General features: G+C 45.7%; 1 protein-coding gene across 1 annotated transcript in view; it reads left to right on the top strand.

Moving 5' to 3' along the window:
- The first annotated feature begins 5,515 nt into the window (after positions 1-5,515).
- The window catches only part of Apob (apolipoprotein B), a 37,445-nt gene continuing 21,254 nt past the window's right edge, over positions 5,516-21,706 (top strand). The window contains exons 1-16 of the mRNA XM_052745659.1: positions 5,516-5,597; positions 5,959-5,997; positions 6,997-7,112; positions 8,285-8,430; positions 10,401-10,554; positions 11,238-11,393; positions 12,744-12,868; positions 13,524-13,609; positions 14,949-15,168; positions 15,890-16,117; positions 16,263-16,380; positions 16,491-16,637; positions 17,320-17,531; positions 17,788-18,025; positions 18,479-18,655; positions 19,983-20,174. Coding sequence (XP_052601619.1) covers positions 5,516-5,597; positions 5,959-5,997; positions 6,997-7,112; positions 8,285-8,430; positions 10,401-10,554; positions 11,238-11,393; positions 12,744-12,868; positions 13,524-13,609; positions 14,949-15,168; positions 15,890-16,117; positions 16,263-16,380; positions 16,491-16,637; positions 17,320-17,531; positions 17,788-18,025; positions 18,479-18,655; positions 19,983-20,174 — 2,436 coding nt within the window. The remainder of the gene's footprint in view (positions 5,598-5,958; positions 5,998-6,996; positions 7,113-8,284; positions 8,431-10,400; positions 10,555-11,237; positions 11,394-12,743; positions 12,869-13,523; positions 13,610-14,948; positions 15,169-15,889; positions 16,118-16,262; positions 16,381-16,490; positions 16,638-17,319; positions 17,532-17,787; positions 18,026-18,478; positions 18,656-19,982; positions 20,175-21,706) is intronic.

Below are 21,706 nucleotides of genomic sequence, written 5' to 3'. Positions count from 1 at the left end.
ACACTGTACACTTGGCCTACACCCAGGGTTTTGACCTTCTTCTCACCTGTAAGCTCTCTGAGGACAGTGTTCAGGGGGATCCCTGAATCCTAACTGGAACTCAGAGGTCATATGGATCAGTCTTACCTGTGTCTCCAGCTATCCCCCCCTCCCCCGGCACACATCTCACCCTTCTGAGTACAGTGCTTTTCAGGCTTTAGTCTTATGAGACTGTAAAGTAATGCGTTTTTTAAAGAATAAATAAAGATGGCATCAGATAGATGATTCGGTGGGTAAATACTTGCTGCACGGATTTCCAGAATCTGTGGAAGAAGCAACACATGGTGGGGCATATGTGTAATTCCAGCGCTCTTATGGCAGTGTGGGAGATAGACACCAAAGAATCCCTCAAACCGTCACAGGCCTGCTAGCCAGGAGTACACAATACAGTATCCAACAATGAGGGCCCTGCCTCAAACCAGGTAGAAGTCGAGGACCATCTCTCAAGATTGTTCTTTGTCCTCCACACAATTGTTGTCACACACACACACACACACACACACACACACACACACACACACACATTTTAAAAAGATTCATAAAAACAAATTCATAAAAGAATGAGGTCAAGGCAGGGATGAAATCTAAACCCAGACTTGAATAAGAAATTGCAGCGGTTATGATTGATGCACTTCGTTGCCTTGTCCTTAGAGGAGCCTGTCTTCTCCTCACTCAGAAATCTGTTAACCTCTACTTTGTAGGCAGCATAAGTCCAATCTTGGTAGAATTAGAGAGCCTCTCAGAAATCCATCCTGCTCGGGAATCCTGAATCCTCAGCCTGAGCTTTGAACCATCACAAAGCTTAGAAACAATGTGACCTGTATCTTTATTTCTTAATTCCCAATGCTTCCACAGAATCACAACAGTCAGAGATAGAACAAGCCTTGGAGATCGTCTGAATGTGTACTTCCATCAAGGAAGAGACGGGCACCAGTCTCAAAAGCTGTCACGTGATCCACGCTTGCAGCTCCTTCTTCTCTCGTAGCTTTGAGTTCACCACACATCCGAAATCCAAGCGTCAACCACACTTAGCCCTGCTGAAGAGTAATCCTGAAGGCATGCAGGAAAAACACCCCCTCTCCCAAGGACTGTGGGACATGCAACTCCAGTGCCTATCCCTTAGCTGTGCCCCGCCTCACCTGGCATGAAGTGCTTGTGCTTAGGAGGCAAAGAGAAGGACATATAATGTGTGCACCGTGGTCCCTGCCTGCCAAGCTTACTGCTCTGCATAGTAGGATAATGCGTGAATAAGTGAAAAATTGAAGAATGTTACAAGCTAAAATAGAATTCATTGTTGTCAGCACTGGTCCCTTCTTATCACATGTGTGAAGATCCCTTCTGATTCATGTCCCTTACTGAAACTGACTGAGGAAATTAGGGCTGGAAGCCACGAGACCTACCTGGGATGGTCTCACGGGAAGACTCCTTTCAGGAACCAATAGAGGGGTGGAGAGATGACCTGAAGTCAAGGGAGAGATAACCCCTCCCCAGGGGAGCCCTCTACACACTGAATCCCTCTGTCCTCTGACCCTTCTCCCTGGTAAAACCTGCCACTCTGCATTCTGACCTTATCTCTTGGGTAGCAGAATGACAGAATAAAAAATGTTTGTTTTTGCTTCCTCGTGGGAGATTAATAATCATTCACCCATACTGTCTCCATTCGGCTGACACTGATCCAACTCAGAGCCTTCCACCAGAGTCATTCACCAAATGCATCACTTTTATCTTAGAATGTGTGTGTGTGTGTGTGTGTGTGTGTTTCTATGTGTATATGTATACATGTGTTTGTATGTGCTCTGTGTGTGTGTTATGCATGCTTTGTTATTAGCGCATTTTGAATTGCTGGGCATGGGTCCATCTACAATCTCTATAATTCTTGAAATTTACTTCCTAGCTGCTAGGCATCATTTGCAATTATAATGTTGTCACGGGTAGAAAAGAGATAGCCTAATTAATCATTGTCAATACCAGTCCCCATTTACCACATGAGTTTTGCTGTTGTTTTTGTAACAGGCTGGCTGGGAATAATTGATATCAAAATGTATTTCTTCATTTTATATCACTGAAAACATTTACTTAGCATCATGGTCACTGTACATAAATTCCCTGGAACTAATGGAGTATAACTAAATGGCATAGATTCATTTATTAGATTCAGCAAATTATGTCTGAGCTGCTCCTCCAGCACTCAAAACCCCACTGAGCTCGGCCTAGTAGGCTGACAGAGACCTTAAGAGCTTCCATGGTTCCCTGAACTTGGTCAGGATCCTCTAGTCACCCACAAAAAGGCAGAATGGAAAGTCTGCTTCCAGGGTTTAAAATTGGGCTATTCAATGTGGTCTGGTTCCTTGAAATTCCACTGGTCACGTGACTTTCTAATAACAACCCCAGAGCCCTGTGATTACTCGATTGATTATCCAACCAACAGGACTTTGCATTCGTGAGCAAAGTCATACTCATAGTGACTCGCTGAGATCAGTCTGTGTGTCACGGCAATGGGAGTTCCTTAACCAGCTTGCTTTAGTAGGGCCTCCATTTTCTTTGGGATGAGCAGCAATGTTAAGCACCCAGCAATTTGAGATGCAAAATGGATGATTAGCCAGGGTCACCATCCCTCACCAATGCCCTACCCACACACTGCTTTCCCTTGGCCTTGATCTGCCACCTGTGTTCTGTTAACTTCTGTTCCTGTGCTGTGGTTACTGTGCTCAGACAGGTACCCAACAAACACACGTCCACTGTAACATACACATCAGGAGTGGTAACCATTGTCCTTTATCAAATGTCTTCTCCGCACCAGACATCCTACTCAATGGCTTGCATTTCACAACACTTTCCTGAATTTTCAGTAAAATTCCCAGAAAGTAAATTTAATCCAGTGACCTCACAGAGATTTAGGAGGTTGATGTCACTTACAAACCTCTCATGAAACCAGTTAGAATCCAACCCCACTTCCTCCTGAGCCAAACACGCCACGGGTTTTCTTTACAGCAACTGGTCTCTCTAGGCACCAGGAATGTCTCTCCTCAACGAGTTGCTTATACTCCAGGATCCACTGACTCTTTATTCTAGTTGAAGTCTCTCTGCAAACGGCCTTTGAAACTTCTAAGTTGTTCTTTGCCATGAGCTGAGAAGATTTCTGCTTAAGGGAGATGGATGAAGGTCCCAGTGGTAGTCACAAATACTTCTGGATGGCTTTTAGTCAACCATCTAGGCAGATTTTGTAAGTTAAGGAAAATCAACTTGTGGCCCTTTTCAGCATTTCTGAGTATTCTCTGTCAGCTCAGCACTGTGACATTTGCTGTGTGGTGCCTGTGCACTGGACCCTGTCCACAGATAAGAACAGAGGCTAAGCCCCAGTCCAGGGGACAGTTTCCAAAGGCCATCAAGAGAAGAGAAGAAAGCTGAACTCAGTACTTCAGAGGCTCGGGCTTTCTCCTGTAGAGATGGTTCTGGGCTTCCACGTATCTCAGTATATACTCGGCGTGCAGGTTACTAGATCCATCTCTGACTCCCAATTTGTAGAAATTATACCTCCCATTGACATTGACAATAGGGCACGAGCTTCATCTGATCCATCTCCTTCTTATTCCTTTGTTTCTAAGTACTCTTGCCCATTCTCCTTGGAGCAAGCCTGTATGGGAGAAGCAGAACCCTCTCCTCAAACACTAACAGTGCTAGTCCCATGCTCAGAGAAATGAGGTTTCAGAGCAGTAACTTTACTAGTCCTTTTGTGCTGTGGGTCTTGGCTAGCCCTGGGGTGAGACCTCTTGAAATAACCACCTTTCACCATACGGACATACACAGCCCAAAGCAGCATATCACTAAGGGGAGTGCAGCTACCCATGGGGAGTTTGTGGTTACAGACAACATCTAAGTGAAGTGAGGGGTAGAGGGTCAAAGGCAGAGAGTGAGGAAATTTGATGGAGTCTCTTTTGAGGAAACAAGGGGCTGTGTATGCTTAGTTATGGGTCCATAATGAATGTTCTAGATTCTGGAGTCTAGAACCATCTGTCAGACTCATGGGAACATCTGAACAATTTCACAAGGCACTTGTTACATCTGGCTATATCCCGAATCAAGCACAACAGACACACTGTGGGGTTGGAACATAAAGTGTTTGCCCTGCAAGCCAGAGGACCTGAGCACAGCACCCCCTAGGAGCATTAGAAGTGACAGCATACTCCTATAACCCCAGAGCTGAGAAGTAAGAGGTGGGATCCTTGGAGCTCACTGGCCAGCTGGTCCAACTAGTCAGTGACTTCCCAGTTCAGTGAGAGATCCTGCCTCAAAAGCTAAGGCAAAGAGTGATTTTAAAAAAACACTAAAATTGGCCATGGCCTCTGAGTGCATGGGCACACAGGTGCATGCACATCTACACGTGTGCCCATGAATCTGTACACACACATACACACATACACACACACACACACACACACACACACACACACACACACACACACACACCATCCCGTAGTGTTAGATACTGACTTTTACAACTCTATTTCCAGGACTCCAGTCCCTTACAGTTCCATTCCATTGTCCCTAGGCCACCACTTACAGCCACTCCTTCCCAAATGCCCCTCCATCTCCAAACACCCACAAGGATTAACGTTCTCCACATCCTGCCTTAATTTTTCACCTGCAACTTCTTCTCTATGAGGTATCTTGCCGACCCCGCCCCCCCCACACACACACACACTGAATTGGAGGGGCTATGAGGGTACAGTCCGGCTCATTCACCTTTCCAGGCCATCACAGTTCTACCCCACCTTCTATGAACTGACACTGCCCACAACGGACCCTGGGGCTGGTCTCCTCTAGGGGCCCCCTCGTCACGAGATTTATGGGAGACTTGGACTCACCAGACTTCCCAGTTACCCCCTCTTTCTCTTCCCTCCCCACAGCCACCTGTACTGGTTAAATTAGTCAGGACTGGGCTGTTTATTCAAGCCCAAAGCCCACCAAAATGGGAAAAACTTCGGAAGGAGCCTCCAGCAGGATGTTAAAAACAGTTTAGTAAAGGGCTCCATAGTCAGAGCAGGAGCAGGGTCCACTGTCCCTATGGCTGGCTGTCTCCTGACGACAGTCAGGGCAGGCTTATAGGACAGTAAGCCCACCATCCACTACCTGAGACCCCCCCAGGAAAAAAGATGAACTCTGAGGAAAGTGCCCAGTGGTGGTGGCTGAAACAGCAGCGAGACCCCCATCAGACTCAGCCTTAGCCACCCAGATATAAGCTTGTGTGGAAAAGCAAACAGGCCCAGGCCATGCCCTTTGGACCTTTGGCAATTCTCCCTAAGCCGCGGCCGCCTATAAATGGAGCACTTTTCAGGTGGCCGGGCATTCCCACCAGTGCCTGCGGAGAATCAAGTGCCTGCCCCGGGTGTCGCCTCGGAAGAGCCTGCACCACCAGCAGCGGGGCTAGGCCGTGGCCAGGCCAAAGCCAGGGAGCCACCCCACCCATCCATCGGCCATGGGCCCACGGAGGCCTGCTCTGCGGCCGCCGCTGCTGCTCCTGTTCCTGCTGCTGTTCCTGGACACCAGCGTCTGGGCTCGTGAGTGAGGGTGGAGGGCTGGCTAAAAGGCAGGGTGGGGACCAGAGCCCCGGGTTGTGGCTTCAAACCATCCGTTACACCAGGGAATGGAAACTGGTGTCAGGATGACTGCTAGGTAGCTTGGGCCAGGCTAGAGGGAGGGCAGCTGCAGGGAAGGGGTCCTAGGGAAAAGGGGGGTGGTGAGAACTAGAGCTAGCAGGTGCCTCTTCCGGGCTCCGGGTGAAGGCGGTGGATGGGAGAGTTAGAAAGAAGGCTCTGGATAGCCCCAAAACAATTAAGGCTTCAGAGGGGTCCCTGCTGTCAGTCCCTGGAATCCTCTGGGAAAAAACGGGAAAGCCAAGATTTCCTTTTTCTCTTACAGAAGATGAAGTCTTGGAAAACTTCAGCTTAAGCTGTCCAAGTAAGGCATTTCTTCACCCTCCATCCACCCTCTTCTGCTCCTGTTCCTAAGGGCCTTCCTTCCACACAGTACCCACATGCTCAGATGAGAGGGCGCTGGAAGCGAAGGTTTTGAGTCTCTGTGCACCCAGTCTCTTCGGGCAAAGGACCCCTGGCCCTTTCTATACGGCCCTTCTGTTCTGTTCCAGGGCTTGGTCCGGAGTTGGGTAGAGACTGTGGGCACTGTGAGGAGACATTACTGTGCTGTTTATCACTGACTAATCATTGATTCCGAGTACGTGAGGATGAGGAAATGCTGACTTTAACCTTTGTGCAGAACTCCAGACCCTTCCACCCCTTCCTATTTACCTGACCCTCGGGGTCAGAGGCTCAGTCCTTGCAGCAATAGCCAGCCAGAGTTCTCCGAAGAGAGCCAGGGTTGGCCTCTCCTCTGATGGGGCAGCACCTCCATCTGGTGGTCATTTGGCAGTACTACATCCGGGCTCCTAACCAGTTACTTTTTTTTTTTCTCAAATCAATCCCAAAATTCCTGCCAAGCACAGTGGGAAGAAACTTCCAGAAGTTTCTTCTTGGGGGTGTCTGAAAGACAAGACAGCCCTAACAATTAACTTTGTCTCAGGCACTTCATAATCGCATCATAATAGCATCTTCACACTCAGAAAATGCTTAAGCCCTCTCCCTTCGATAACTTAATTTTTCAAAGGGTCTGCCTACAGATTTTTTTGTAGCTGCGTTAATGGACGCTTGGCGCCCTCCCTTCCATGTACTTTAGAGGATCTAAGGAATCCCAAATAATTTAAACACCAGACTCAGCACAAAACGGTCCCGATGTGAAATCAATCTATAAAGACAAATTAAGTATAAAGCAAAGTCAACCACAAGTAACTTGAGGTCGGTCGCCACCTTGATCACCTGTGCCTCTGCCCATCTCTGCCCAGCAGTAGCTACCTTAAGAAAGTTGCTTCAGCTTTGGGCTTGACGTATTTTCTCCTCACTTTAGAAGATGCAACTCGGTTCAAGCACCTGCGAAAGTATGTGTATAACTATGAGGCTGAGAGTTCCAGCGGCGTCCGGGGCACGGCTGATTCCAGAAGCGTTACCAAAATCAACTGCAAGGTACAGAGAGCAAGGGCTGGAGAGACCCGCAGCTGGAACCTAGCCTTGTCCCACCAGGGGGCCCCTTCCAAGAACCTTTGTAGAACCTTCTAGCTGTTCCCAGCACATGCTGGAACTTCAAAACTACAATAAGTCACCTGAATAAGAAGGCTGCCACAGAAAATTTTTCCAGACAAATTATTCTCCCCTTAGCTTCCAAAGTGTAATTGGAGGTCATGGTCTCGGAGGCCAGCAGGATTGGCCTATAGATCTGACCATGAGAGAGGCCCAGAGAGGACACAAAAGAAGGTAGTCGTTGTACGAGAGTGCAGAGCACATAGCATTTATGATGCCAAACATAATATGGAGAAACATTCAAAACGCTTGATTTGTTAAAATGAAACATTGCTTATGGAAAGACCTGCTGTATTCATGTCTGTGCGCATAATGTGTATCCAAGGGCTGCTACTGAGGTCTGTGTGGAGAAGAGAAGTCCATTTTAATGAGTTGCCCTTTTCCCTCTTGGGCCATAAGTGCTGATCTGTTCAGACAAACACAGTGGGCATGAGCCACAGGTGGCCGTTTAAGGTGAATAAAATTTAAAATTCAATTCTTACTCTCACTAGCTGTATTTCCATCTAGCCAACGTCCGTCCACCGGTGGCTCATGCAGCCACTTTAGACAGCACAAACATAGAGCTTCTCTGTCGTGCTGGAATGTTCTTTGAATAGTTCGAGAAAACAGCCGAGGACCAGTTTTGATATTGCCCAAGTGTGAAGCCTTCGGCAGGCACTTGTAGGTAGAGTTTGGGGAAACGATGTCCAGGAAACCATTTGCTTTTCCTGCTTACTATTCGATTGTTTCATTTTGTTTTCTTACCTCCCACTCCACTCTGCGTTTCTTCTAAGCAGTCACCCCAAGTTCTTTATAAACAAAGTAAGTAAATTTCAAACCAATACAAGGATAGTCTCCTTCCCATGCATAGGGACCAACATAAACTTCTTAACTCAGGAAGACAGAAGATAAGCCTAGGCATGGGGATGCCTGAGATGTGTTTAGAACATGTGGTACTGGGGACCCCACGGCCATGTTCTCAACAGTTTTCCCTCAGTCTCCTGATTGGAGACTGGGCTGCATGGATGTCTCCCGTTCTGGATGGAGAACCTCAATGTGTTGCTACTCTCCATTCTCAGGTGGAGCTAGAGGTCCCACAACGCTGCCGTTTTGTCATGAGGGCCAGCCAGTGTACCCTGAAAGAGGTCTATGGCTTCAACCCTGAGGGCAAGGCCTTGATGAAGAAAACCAAGAACTCAGATGAGTTTGCAACTGCCATGTCCAAGTAAGGCCTGGGTTTATATCTTTAAGTGCCTGAGTTTTGTGAATGCTACATGAGTTGAGCATTATACATGTGCATATATATATGCATGAGTGTGTGGAGATATGAGTGTGAACTCACGTCAGGCGTGCCTCGGAGTGCTATCATTTATATCCCGTGTCTACCATAGATCAGGTTACCGTGGAGTCCTCACATCTATCAAAAAGAGGAAAGTATTATTGACCCTCCTCTAGCTAAGTTCCCTTGATTATCATTTAAATTGTTCTGCTAACAGATCTCACGGTTGAAGCACTTTTGAGACTATAGAGCTGAGGTGGTTTGTTTAAACAAGTAAGATCTTGTTTAGAAAACTGAACAAGGATGATGCCTGGCGGGGGGAGGGGGATCTTCAGGGTGGATCAGGCATCAGTCGCCACTCTGAGATCATAAACGTGGCGTGGACTCCCATGTGTTTATGAGGGTGTGGCATCTGTTCAATACAGGACAAAGGGCAGGCAGAGCCTTAGCAGTCTCCTACTGATGACTGCTAGGCAGCCATTGTGCACTGGAGACCAGCGCCGCCGTATGTAACTGGCATCTCTCCCCACACAACCGTGACAGTGCTGTACCGATCTCAAGTATTTTCAACATCATCCTTGCCTTATGCCCATTTAGTTTAGGGAGCCGTAAGTGTGTAGGATACAGGCAGTTAAGGGATGCTAACTTGGTAGCGGGGGAAACTCTTCCCTTGCCTTTTTTTTTTAGATTTGCTGCATGTTAGAACCTCATCCTTTCTCTGAGAGACAGGAAAAATAGGTCCTGCCTTGCATCAGAACCTTACTTTATGAAAGACTTGGATGTGAGGGGAGAGCTGTGGCGGCAGGAGAAAGTGGCAGTTATTCCTTGGTCCTTTCTCCTCTATAAACACAAGGACTTGCCAGGCCTGCACTGCTGTGTCTAGAATGTTCTGAAAGGTTCAGAGTCATGAGAAATGGGCCTGGTGCTCTTCTCCCGTGGACTTTACTAGAGCAGGTACAGCCGGGCCCTTGGCAGCTCAAACAATCCCCAATAGAAAGGCTGTCCCTAAAACCAAAGTTAACCTGGACTTCCATCTTGGCCTGAGATTGCAAATGTCCGACAACTCTAGGAGAAGGCAGCTCAGATTCACTGGTAGTCACTAAATACCAAGGATGTATTAGGAGAGGATTTCTCACCCACGCCCATTGAGCTACAAAACTTGAGGTGGCACTCATTGCTACAGTAAAGAAAAGTAGATTCTCAGCCACAGGACAGTACCTAGTCTAATTGATAGTATTTGTATGTTGACATAGTAGTGCTCATTTCTAGGATTCTGGCCTATCTAAATAAAACAGTCATGTGTGAAAATAGATGGATATGGATATTTATTTCTGTTTCATTTGTGTGACCAAAAAAGAAATCCAGGAAGAGAGGAAGTGAATTACCTTAAATGGGGCAGTATTTAAGGAACCATAAGTAACCTAAGAATGAAAGGCTGTATCGCTTTTAGTAAAAGACTCTAGTGGAGCTACACCAAATGCTTCTTTTGGGGGTTCCCAAATATAATTAAATGAGAAAATCAAGACGAAGAAAGTATGCATAATGCAATATCACCTGTGTAAAACATGACAAAAATAATCTCTGTTTGCATCCTCGCGAGTCTGAATAGAATCATATTAATGGGGCGGTGACATTGAAGGACACAGGGAGACGTCATTAGAAAGGGTGAGAATGGAGGAAGACAAGGGGGACATAAAAGGGAGGGATGAGCAGAGCCAAAAAAAAAAAGGTCACGAGAAAAGGGGAAGAGAAAACTGACACATATTCGGGAGATGTATGAGGAAGAATGGCCAATGTCTAAAGAAAATGTGTCCAAAGACCGACTGAGGAGTCCCCCACACTCCTGGCTCCCTCCGTGGGCTCACAGTGGAAGAAAGGCTTTTCTGTGAGCATGCACCTCCTTTTTCCCCGGGCAGGTTCGAGCTCAAGCTGGCCATTTCTAAAGGGAAACAAGTTGTCCTTTATCCTGACAAGGATGAGCCTAAACACATCCTGAACATCAAGAGGGGCATCATTTCGGCCCTCCTGGTTCCTCCTGAGACAGAAGAGGACAAACAAGTGTTGCTCCTGGTGAGAATTTTCAAAGTTGGTGACAGTGTCTTCTTCACATGTCAGAGCCCATCCTCACCTTAGATAAAATACATTGTCCCTTGAAGGACTGTAGAGTGGTTACATGGGAAACTGTGGATTGGTATGAATACCAGGGATCCCAGTTCCCCCGTGTCCCCAGAGCTTATCGATAGACCATCTTGAGCAGGTTGATGATACCGAGTCTAATTTTAAAGCTTTTCCTGGAGACTCTTAATCAATCCACTTGCTCTAGTTAAGTTTTTGTTGTTGTTGTTGTTCCTGTGTTCATATCATAACGCAGGAAAGCCTTGTGTGTTTTAGACACCAAAAAGATTAGAATATATTGTATTTCAAATCAACCTCAGAGAGAATTCAATGTACTTTGGGTACAAGAACATTTTCAGCCCTCACTGTGTTCTAAGCTCTTGACACCACTATACTTGGACAAGAGAGAGACTCATCCTGCCTGGCCCTGCCCTGGGAACCACCTCTCCTGGGTCTGCTCCCTGCAACACCAGTTGGCCAGGCACAGCAATGCTACCCTCTGCCTGGAAACAAAGAAACCCGCCCCCCACAATCATCCCTCCTGCCTCTGTACCGAGGTGTCTTTCCCAGCCTCTCTCAAGCACCTAATGCTGTTTTCCCATATTGTATGTACCTGACCATATCTTGGGCTCCCACAGGATACTGTGTATGGAAACTGCTCAACCCAGGTTACCGTGAACTCAAGAAAGGGAACCGTGGCAACAGAAATGTCCACAGACAGAAACCTGCAGCAGTGTGATGGGTTCCAGCCCATCAGCACGGCCGTCAGCCCTCTTGCCCTCATCAAAGGCCTGGTGAGTCTCACACCGTATCATCATACACAGCAGCCTTCTTTGGAAATTTCTGGAACGTTCTAGCTAGTGGAGATCTCAGAGAAGAGCCTGCCTGGCTTGTCCACAAGATAGACTCCATGGGGACCCCAGGATCAGACATGGGAAGGACTGCCAAGGCCAAAGGGCTGTCATTAAGATGCTGGACTGGCTTTGGGTTCTGGACTCCCACCCTAAAGCCCGATCCTTCCTGCTGTCCCTCTGTCACAGCACCAAGCCATCTATCTACCTGTGTCTCCCTGGGAGTTCATTCTTGTCACTTCCCTCCTCCCATCGAAGAGCTGGTTGTCCTAAGTGAGTGGCCTCTACAGAACTTCCAAGGCCTATGTTCTCTCATCTCCCTCAGCCCAGGAAGTGACATGATTGTGTCTCAGCTTTCCATTTTTACATCCCAAGTGGAACTCAACTGGAGCTAAGCCCTCTAGGTCCTGCCTAAGCCACCCTCTCAGTAATAACCTCCTTTGCTGCCATACAGGGTCCTATAACCCATGTTACATGAGTTTGCCCAGTCCCTGTAACACATTCTAGAACATGAGTCACAGGTTGTCTTGGTCAACATGAGCTATGAAAGAATTCTTGCCCTCCCTACCAAGCTTCCTGGACATTGACCTTGAAGCTAGAAAGAGATGGTCTGATGAACATGAGGACCAGACTTATACAAGGTCAATGCACTCGCTTGGCATCTTTTCTTAGACTCTGCTCTGTACTCATCCTTGCTCTGGGTAGCACTGAGGGAGAAAGGAAAACAGAGGAAGGAAGGAAAGGAAGGAGGGAGGGAGGAAACCAAGCAAACCATGGACAGCATCCCTTCAATGTGCTTCCAGACTAATGTGACAACAGAGTTTACATATCTGCCAGTTAAGGACACTACATACTATAGTTGATAAAATAATAAACTGAATTGTGCAGGGAAGCATCCCTAGGACAGACCAGGAAAGATCTAGCAGCCACCATTCACCTATTGCACTGGGCAGAGTCATGGAAGATGTGAAACAAACCTGAAAAATTCAAAGCTTGTATAAATGGAAGCTGTGAGGTATGCATATGCATGGGTGGTTTTGTAGGATGCAAAGTACTCATGTTATACTTGATGGACACTCCACTGGTATGGAACAAGAAGAGTCTCCATCATTGAGTGTGCTATCTCGTGTCCCCTTGGCTAATGTCAAGTGTTGAGTTCTCTTCCTTTCGTGGAGTTCACTCCTGCTGCAGATTTCTATCTTCTACTTCCTTAGAGACATTTCCCTATGGCAGAAGACTCAACTTGAAATCTAAGGGACTGACCAAAATGCTTTCCTCTGATCCTGTTCACAGGTCCACCCCTTGGCAACTCTGGTCAACAGCAGCCAATCTTGCCAGTACACCCTGGACCCCAAGAGGAAGGATGTGTCCCAAGCCATTTGCAATGAGCAACACCTTTTCCTCCCTTTCTCCTACAAGTAGGTCACCTGCTGCTTCTAGAGCTCATCATTTAATGGGCTGGTGTAACTGAACACCTCCTGGGTGCCCAGTTCCAGATTAAGCTGGGCTTAGAGGAAGCTATGGAAGGTACAAGGCAGAGTCCATCTCTGCTCTGCTTTTAAGTTAACATAGAATTTTCCAGAAAGGTGTTGAGCGATGGAGCAATTTGAGACCAACAAAAGATATCTCAGTCTCCGACCTTAAAAGTTTGAAGAACCAGAAAAGGTGTGAATTGTGTGTTCCACTATTCCCTAGTTAGAAAGAGCTTCGTGAAGGATTTAGGATGAAGGCTTATATATCCAAATCCATGCTAAAAAACCGACTAACATTCATTAGGTAATTGCTTTATCCTTGAGTCTGTACTGTGAGAGCTACAAAAGATTTTGAAGGCTCAGCTGCAGTCCAAACTCTCTGAGACTTCCAGACTGGTTTAGAGTGAAATAAAGGATAGTTAGTGTGAGCAGGAAGAGGTGGGCACTACCCATTGCATGATCAAGATGGATGGATTTCATCATCCTTCGAAAGGTGGGCAGATTTGGGGCAGAAGAATAGTTGAACTTCTCAACTTGAAAAGAATAGCATTTTTTTTGATGACTAGTAATCCACGATATAATGTACTTCCTGTGTTACCAGGAATAAATATGGGATCATGACACATGTCACACAGACACTGAGTCTTGAAGACACACCTAACATCAACAGTCGCTTCTTCAATGAAGGTAAGACTTTACATCTCCTGGGTACCAGGAAATCTGCCCACAGGGTGCCATTCATGGCTCAGCTCTTAGTAGGTCCCTGTTCAATGTCTGCAGACCAATGAGTGATGTGGACTCTGGTGTTCTGGTCATGGGACCATAGATATCAAGAAAGCATTTCAGGATGTCAAGAGGTTGTGGGACAAAGGGAAGGGAGACAATATCCACAACGGTCTGGTATTTTGTGGGTAAGAAATGGGAAGACTAGACTGAATGTGATAACGCTGGGAGTACTGGCAACTTCATACACCTATAAGACTCAGAGCCACGCCAGATGGTGTGGAGCCAGCCAGAAAGGAACTTCAGGGTCAGGCCAGGTAGTAATCTAAGGAATTGATCTTTAGGGTTAAAAAAGAACTTTAGGGAATTCTAGTCTAACCCCCGGCCAACAATGCTTTGTGTGTTTATCGGTGAACAGTTGGATTTGTGCATTGTTTTGTTGTTTGCTTGGTGGCAGAGCCTGTGAGTTCATAGGTGGAGGCACATGCTTACACATCCATTCCATAGAGGGGAATGACACCTAGTGAGGCTTTATGGGGTAGTTTTATAGAATGAGTGCCCAATTCTAATCAAAGTCAACACTGTAGCTCATTTCCATGAGCTGATGGGGCTGCAGGAGAGTCTCCCCTCTTCATATGCTGCCAAGAGGCCCAAGTGGAAGAACTGATGGGTGAGGGCCACTGAGGCTGACCTCGGTGTTACTGTGGCAGATGAAGTACCTCCTTGCCATTCTGTGAAGCACAGGACGCCAGATTCACAAAAGCTTGGGTTCAACCCCAGGTTGAATCTCACTGATCTAGAGAGTTCTGGGGTAAGAATTCTCAAAGCAGTGGGTCTAGGGAGGTGGCTCAGCAGTTAAGAAGCGCATGCTGCTCTTCCAAAAGACCTGAGTTCAGTTCCTAGCATCCCCACTGGGTGGCTCACACCTTCCTGAAACTCATAACTCCAAGGGATCTGACAGCTTCTTGTGCCCTCTGCGGGCAGCTGCACTCGTGCACACACATCCACACAGAAATACACATAAATAAAGAAAATACATTGTTAAAGAATTGTCAAATGAAGTTGCTCACCTTATTTTTCCTTCTCCTCTCTTTAAGTTGTAGAATATTCCCCCCCTCAGGAAGGCTGTGATGTGTGAGTGGAAACATCCAACTCAGAGTTTGATGTCTAATAAGAGTTGAGAAAATAATCATTGTCTTTTTCCCCCCTCTTACTGATACCTACACCATTTCCAGTTCAGATTCAACAAAGATGTTGAGCTACAAATGGAAGTAAAACTCCCTTGACGCTTCTTTTCTTCCAGGTACCGAGCAGGTGGGTCTGGCCTTTGAGAGTACCAAGTCCACATCACCCCCAGTGCAAGCTGATGCTGTTTTGAATACCCTTCAAGAACTGGAAAGGCTGTCTGTCTCGGAGCAGAATGCTCAGAGAGCAAATCTCTTCAATAAACTGGTGACTGAGCTGAGAAGCCTCAGCGATGAAGCAATCACATCCCTCTTGCCACAACTGGTTGGAGTGTCCAGGTAGGTCTTTAATGGTTACAAATCAAACTCTCCAATGGCCTGCCTGCGGAAGCTGCAGAACCTTTAGCCCAGGCATCTTGGGAACTATGTAATTGTCAACTCATTTAACCAGTTAATCAGCTAATACCTACTAAAAGGAGAACCATCATCTAAGGCGCTTACAGTTCTGTAGGCAAGACACACTCACCATTGAAGGCTTACATGTGTGCTAACACAGAAGGGTACTGAGTGGCTCTCACATTTTACGGGTATCTTCTAACTCCCCATTCTATTGCAAGCAATGAAAAGCTAAAGAAAAAAATTCAGGAACCTCCCTTGAAGCTTTCAGGCTAGCAGAAAGAGAACTCAGGCAAATGAAATAGTACAATTTCTCCACTTGCAATACAAACAGTACTTGCTCTAAGTGCCGAGAAGGTCATAGGAGGCACGGTCTATGTCCCAACAAAAGGACAGTGGCAACCATTCTCATTGGCCTCAGGTCTGAGAGTCCTTCAGCTTCCCTCCATGATGTCTCTGCAATGGCGTTATCCCTAGGGGAGACATCATGGAGGAAGTCATCATTACTGGGCTCTGAGCATTAGTGTGAAAGATGGTTATTAGCTCTGGGTAGTGAATAAAGGATGCAAGTACTCTCCTGGCAGAAGACATGCCAGGTGCTGAGGATATTGGATTTGACATGAAGGTCCTCTGTGTAACTCTCTCTCTGAACATCTCTCCTCAGCCCCATCACTCTACAAGCCCTGGTTCAGTGTGGACAACCTCAGTGCTACACTCACATCCTCCAGTGGCTGAAAACTGAGAAGGCTCACCCTCTCCTGGTTGACATCGTTACCTACCTGGTGGCTCTGATGCCAAATCCTCCCATACAGAGGCTGCGGGAGATCTTTAACACTGCCAAGGAGCAGCAAAGCCGAGCCACCCTGTATGCATTGAGCCACGTGGTTAACAAGTGAGTCTTGACCTTGCCTTCCTCCAAGCTACATCCCTCCTCCTGGGAGCAAAGGAAACACCAAAACAAGCAAACACAAGCTTGCATTTTAAGAGAAGCTTAACTATGCTTGCTAATTTGCAATCTCTGTTCTTTTACTTGGTAGCTATTATACTGTGGACCATTCAAGTAGAGCTGACCTGCAAGATATTGCCAATTACCTGTTAAAAAAGATTGACAACGAGTGCATGTGGGATGAAGACCACACCTACTTGATTCTGAGGGTATTCATTTAGTCTTTTGCATTATATACATCAGTTTTTCAAAATTGCTCATCCTGGACATCCCTTATTTCTGCACTGTGATGAGTTCTTGTTTCTTCTCTTCAATGAAGGTCATTGGAAATATAGGCAGAACCATGGAACAGGTCATGCCAGCACTCAAGTCCTCAGTCCTGAATTGTGTGAGAAGTAAAAAACCATCGCCGCTGATTCAGAAAGCTGCTATCCAGGCCTTGAGGAAGATGGAACTGGGAGATGAGGTAAAGCATGCTGTGGGATTCTGAAAGGGACAGTTGATGCTGACCGAAAAGGTTCACATGGCATGAAAGCGATCAGTTACCTGTTTCTCCACCCAGGCTGTCCCATACTACCATCTAATTGTCAGTTTCAATAAGCCCATTGACATCCTAGTACCATGTGCACATGAAAGACACACCACTCTGTAGCTAATCCACAAGGCAGAACACAGACTTTTTTTTCTACATGCTATCCTACTACGAAATTGACCATCATCTCATCTTGGGAAAACATTGGTACTACCCAATCTCATCAAACCAAATAGTGAATTGGGTCCTACCTTAGGTGACAAAAACTCCAGAGCATTAGAAACCACTTTATCCAAACTCCATCTATATCTTTACATCAAAATAATCTACATCAAGACAATTTTATCTTCACTAAGTGGCAGGTCTATAGGCAAGTCATGAGTTGGTCAACACTTGGGCACTTTCATGCCATTGAGCTCAGCACATATTCTATACAAGTCTTCCGGGTGCCATTCCTTGAGCTGTTGCCTTGAACACTGAAAAGAAGATTAGGTATCAGCATTTGCAGCCGTTTCAGACATAAATTAGACTTTCTCCTAAACACCAGCATCAGCCAGGCGCTCACTGGGTCTTGACCAAAAAAGATAGCTATTTCAGTCTCCTCTTTTGGCTGCAGGCCCAAAGGATCCTTTTTGATACATTTGTGGATAGTGCCATTCCTGTGGAGAACAGACTGGCTGCCTATCTTTTGCTGATGAAGGACCCTTCCTCGTCAGATATTAGCAGAATTATCCAACTTCTCCAATGGGAACAGAGTGAGCAGGTGAAGAACTTCGTGGCATCTCACATTGCCAATATCTTGAACTCAGAGGAACTGTACGTCCAAGAGTAAGTAGGAGTAATTTTCACCCGTCAGCCCCTGAGAGCCCTGGGCTGGGACACCAATCCCTGACTGTGTCACTGCCTGTCCTCAGGATTGCTTAAAGTGAATGTGCACAGACCCTAAGCCAAAGTCTTGGGACAATATAAATCTACATATCTTAGTTGTGATTAGAAATTCATAAGTTCAGAGGATATGGGGAGACAAAAAAAAAAAAGTAACCTAGGATTTTTGACTCAAAGTATCTCCTTCCTTTTCACGTAGTCTGAAGAATTTGATCAAAAATGCTCTGGAGCACTCTCAACTTCCAGCAATCATGGACTTCAGAAAATTTTCCCGAAACTATCAAATTTCCAAATCTGTTTCTCTCCCATCGTTTGACCCAGTCTCAGCCAAAATGGAAGGGAATCTCATATTTGATCCAAGCAGTTATCTTCCCAAAGAAAGCATGCTGAAAACAACCCTCACGATCTTTGGACTTACTTCAACTAATCTCTTTGAGGTATGTGTGAGACTGAAGGATCTCAGTGTTGTTTGCCCATTTTGGTACACCACCATCTGCCTCCACTAGGGGTCATCTGAAGCATGACTCCTTAGATTAAATGAAATCAAAGATGTCTTAGGAAAGTCCCTGGACCCCAAACCCTAGAAAATGCATGGGTTCTCCATTGAGTTAAATACATGATTCTCTCCCATCAAACCCTGATTCTACTTCCAGCTCTGAATCCTTAGTTTAATTATTTACTCTCTCTAATCCTTAGCTGTGTCTTCTAGGAAAAGCCAGAGGAGTGCTACCATTCAGGATTCTAATGAGATTTAAATAAACAACTTCCTTGAAGTGTTTCTGTCATGTTCATCTGCTGCTTGCTTAATTATATGAGCATAAGTGGGGGAAAACATGTTCTGCTTACAACCAGAAGCCTCACGGCATATTTTGCCTGGTTTTCTTTCTCAGATTGGTTTAGAAGGAAAGGGCTTTGAGCCGACACTGGAAGCTCTTTTTGGTAAGCAAGGATTCTTCCCAGACAGTGTCAACAAGGCTTTGTATTGGGTCAATGGACAAGTTCCTGATCGTGTCTCCAAGGTCTTAGTGGACCACTTTGGCTATACCAAAGATGACAAGCATGAACAGGTATGTGTTTTTTTAGGTGTCTCTTTTTTTTTTTAAGGGAAGCTTTGGGTCTCACTGCCAGATATCTCTGTGCCTAGAAGACATGAAAGTTCTACCTATCCAAAATGATCGCTATGGCCATATATTAGACTCCTTTGTGGGATTAAGAGCCAGTATCCTCTATAGGCAAGGGCCTCTTGGAAGTTTAATAGGAACAAAGATCAAATAGAGGTACTCCAGTGAAATGATTAAGAGTGTGCTGCCTCAGACACAAGTTTGGATTCACACCTAGCTGTCTCCAAGCTGTGAACCCTCGGGGAAGCTGCTCGATATTACGTGTAACTGATCTATTCCTAGACCAAAAGGGTACTAACAACAATCCATATCTCACACTGTCACTTAACGGCTAAATGAAATAAGGCACACAGATCCTGACATTACTACTGAAGGTTCAATAAGCAGACACGATTGTAAGTTTTAAGTTAATATTTTTGTCATTATCAACAACTTTTCCTTGGCTGTCACTCACATCAGTGCACTGGCTAATGAGAACAAATTCCACTTGGAAGCTGGCAGTGAGCCCCTACTTGAAGGAGGAGAAGCTAGCTTGTATATGCTGGAGCGTCTTGTTCCTCTACTTGTTTGTACTCCTAGTGTAGTCTTGTGATTGGCACCATAAAAGAATTTGTTAGAAATGATGGTTCTTGGGCTCACCCAAGACTTACTGATTTTAACAAGACTCCAGGGGGCATGGATACACATTCCAGGTTTAGAAGTAGGGCCATAACTTGCTTCCAGGTGTTAACTGATGGTCTCATGCCCAACTTCTGATTTCCGACCTCCACCAGAAGCTGATCCATTCTGCGTCTTTTCTTATGTGGGTCTATGGAGCTTTTTCTCTAATAATGGATCTGTAGTCATGTGTTTTCCAAACTTCCATCTGATTTATGTAATAATAGCCACCTTTTCTCAAGAAATCCCCAGCACTCGTTCCTAGTAAAGGGAGAGAGGGCTAAGCAAGGGAGGGAAACAGAGAGCATCCTAATCTTGAGGAGCCCTAAGGAGCCTGGAGAACAGGAGTTCCTCTAAGTTTCCTTCAAGTTAAGCACTGCTTTAAGAACACTCCTATCCCTGACAAGAGCTTCTGGTTTTTCATCTCTGTTTAGAAGAATTCTCCTTCACCAAAAGGTGGGGCCCGATTCCAGTGGCTGCCCTATATCGCTATCACATTTTCAGAAAGGGCTTGAGTTTGAGCACATCACAGCCGCACAGATAGACTAGCCTGAGAAGTCTGGAAGTGTTGGGCAGAGCTGCTATCTCACTAGATATTTTGCTACTAAAATCCTAGGACATGGTGAACGGAATCATGCCCATGGTGGACAAGTTGATCAAAGATTTGAAATCTAAAGAAATCCCTGAAGCCAGAGCTTACCTCCGCATCTTAGAAGAAGAACTTGGCTTTGTCAAGCTCCAAGACCTCCAAGTCCTGGCAAGGTTGTTTCTGAATGGTGCACAAACATTGCGGGGAATTCCCCAGATGGTAAGTGACCCAGGCCCGATCTGAGCACTCGTTGACTAGCCTGGTCCTTCTTAGACTCCCCAACCCCCTGCCTCACAAACCTGAGAGAATGTTTTGTACATCCTTCGAACTACAAGTTTGCCTTGAATTTTAGTTAAGAAGATTCTGGAGGGCCGAGAAAAGCAGTTCAATCAGTAAAGTTTGACCTGACCTGAAGACTGCTCTAGATTTAGACCCCAGAAACCACATAAGGAAGCAAAGTGTGGTGGCACACCCTAATAATCCCAGCACTGGAGAGGCAGAGTTGGGCAGATCTAGAGGATTTGCTGGCAGACTAGCCTAGCCAAATCAGGGGGCTCTGGGTAACACTGAGAGACCCTGTCTCATAAAACAAGGTGAACAGCATCCTGAGGAATGACATCTGAGCTTGATGTGGTCTACACACACATACATACATACATACATACATATACATGCATGTGTGCATGGACACTCACATACAAGTGCACACATATAAACATGCATACACACATATACACACCTTCTTAAAAGATAAGGAGCTGAGGGAAATAGCTTAGTGGGTAAAGTAGTTGCTGTGCAAGCATGAAGACCTGAGATTGATCTCTGACATTCATGTAAAAGCCAGGCACAGCCATGCCCACAACGACCCAAGTGCTGAGGTCAAAGACAGATCGCCAGGCGGTGGTGGCGCACACCTTCAATCCCAGCACTTGGGAGGCAGAGCCAGGCGGATCTCTGTGAGTTCAAGGCCAGCCTGGTCTATAGAGCGAGATCCAGGACAGGTACCAAAACTTCGCAGAGAAACCCTGTCTCAAAAAAACAAAAAACAAAAACAAACAAAAAACAACAACAACAACAAAAAAAGACATGCAGATCCAGGGAGCTCATTGGTGAAGCCTGTACACAATACAAGAACAACTTCAGTGAGAGATCCTGTCAAAGAACAGAAAATGATAAAGAGAAACACCCAGCATTAACTTCTAGCCTCAACACATGCATGCACAGTTAAGTGCATCTGCATACGTATGAATACATGTACACACACACACACACACACACACACACGACATGCACACAAACTCTATTTAAAGGATTATTCTTGGTAGCTAAAAAAAAAGTGATAGCATTTGGAAATAAAGCCGTTCATAACAGTTATATCTTCCAAGAATATTAGTTTGACCTTCTGGATAAACCATTCTAAGTATACCTTCCTTGACCTATGCTGGCAGCTCTTTCAAACACTGAAAGGATACAACAATTATAAAAGTTTTTAGCAAACTGTAGCCCATTATTCACATTTGTGTTATATTTATATAAGTTTATCATAAAAGGAGAAAATATGCAAATATGTTCCTTATGATTAGATAAATAATCATGCGGGCTTCGAGAACAGAGGTCTAGGGGTTGGGGATTTAGCTCAGTGGTAGAGCACTTACCTAGCAAGTGCAAGGCCCTGGGTTCGGTCCTCAGCTCTGGAAAAAAATTAAAAAAAAAAAAAAGAACAGAGGTCTCAAGGGCTGGGGTTGTAACTC

This window comes from Peromyscus californicus, unplaced genomic scaffold (assembly GCF_007827085.1).
Source record: "Peromyscus californicus insignis strain IS unplaced genomic scaffold, ASM782708v3 Scaffold_1__1_contigs__length_55948999, whole genome shotgun sequence".
Lineage (NCBI taxonomy): Eukaryota > Metazoa > Chordata > Mammalia > Rodentia > Cricetidae > Peromyscus > Peromyscus californicus.
This window is presented reverse-complemented; position numbering and strand designations above follow the sequence as displayed.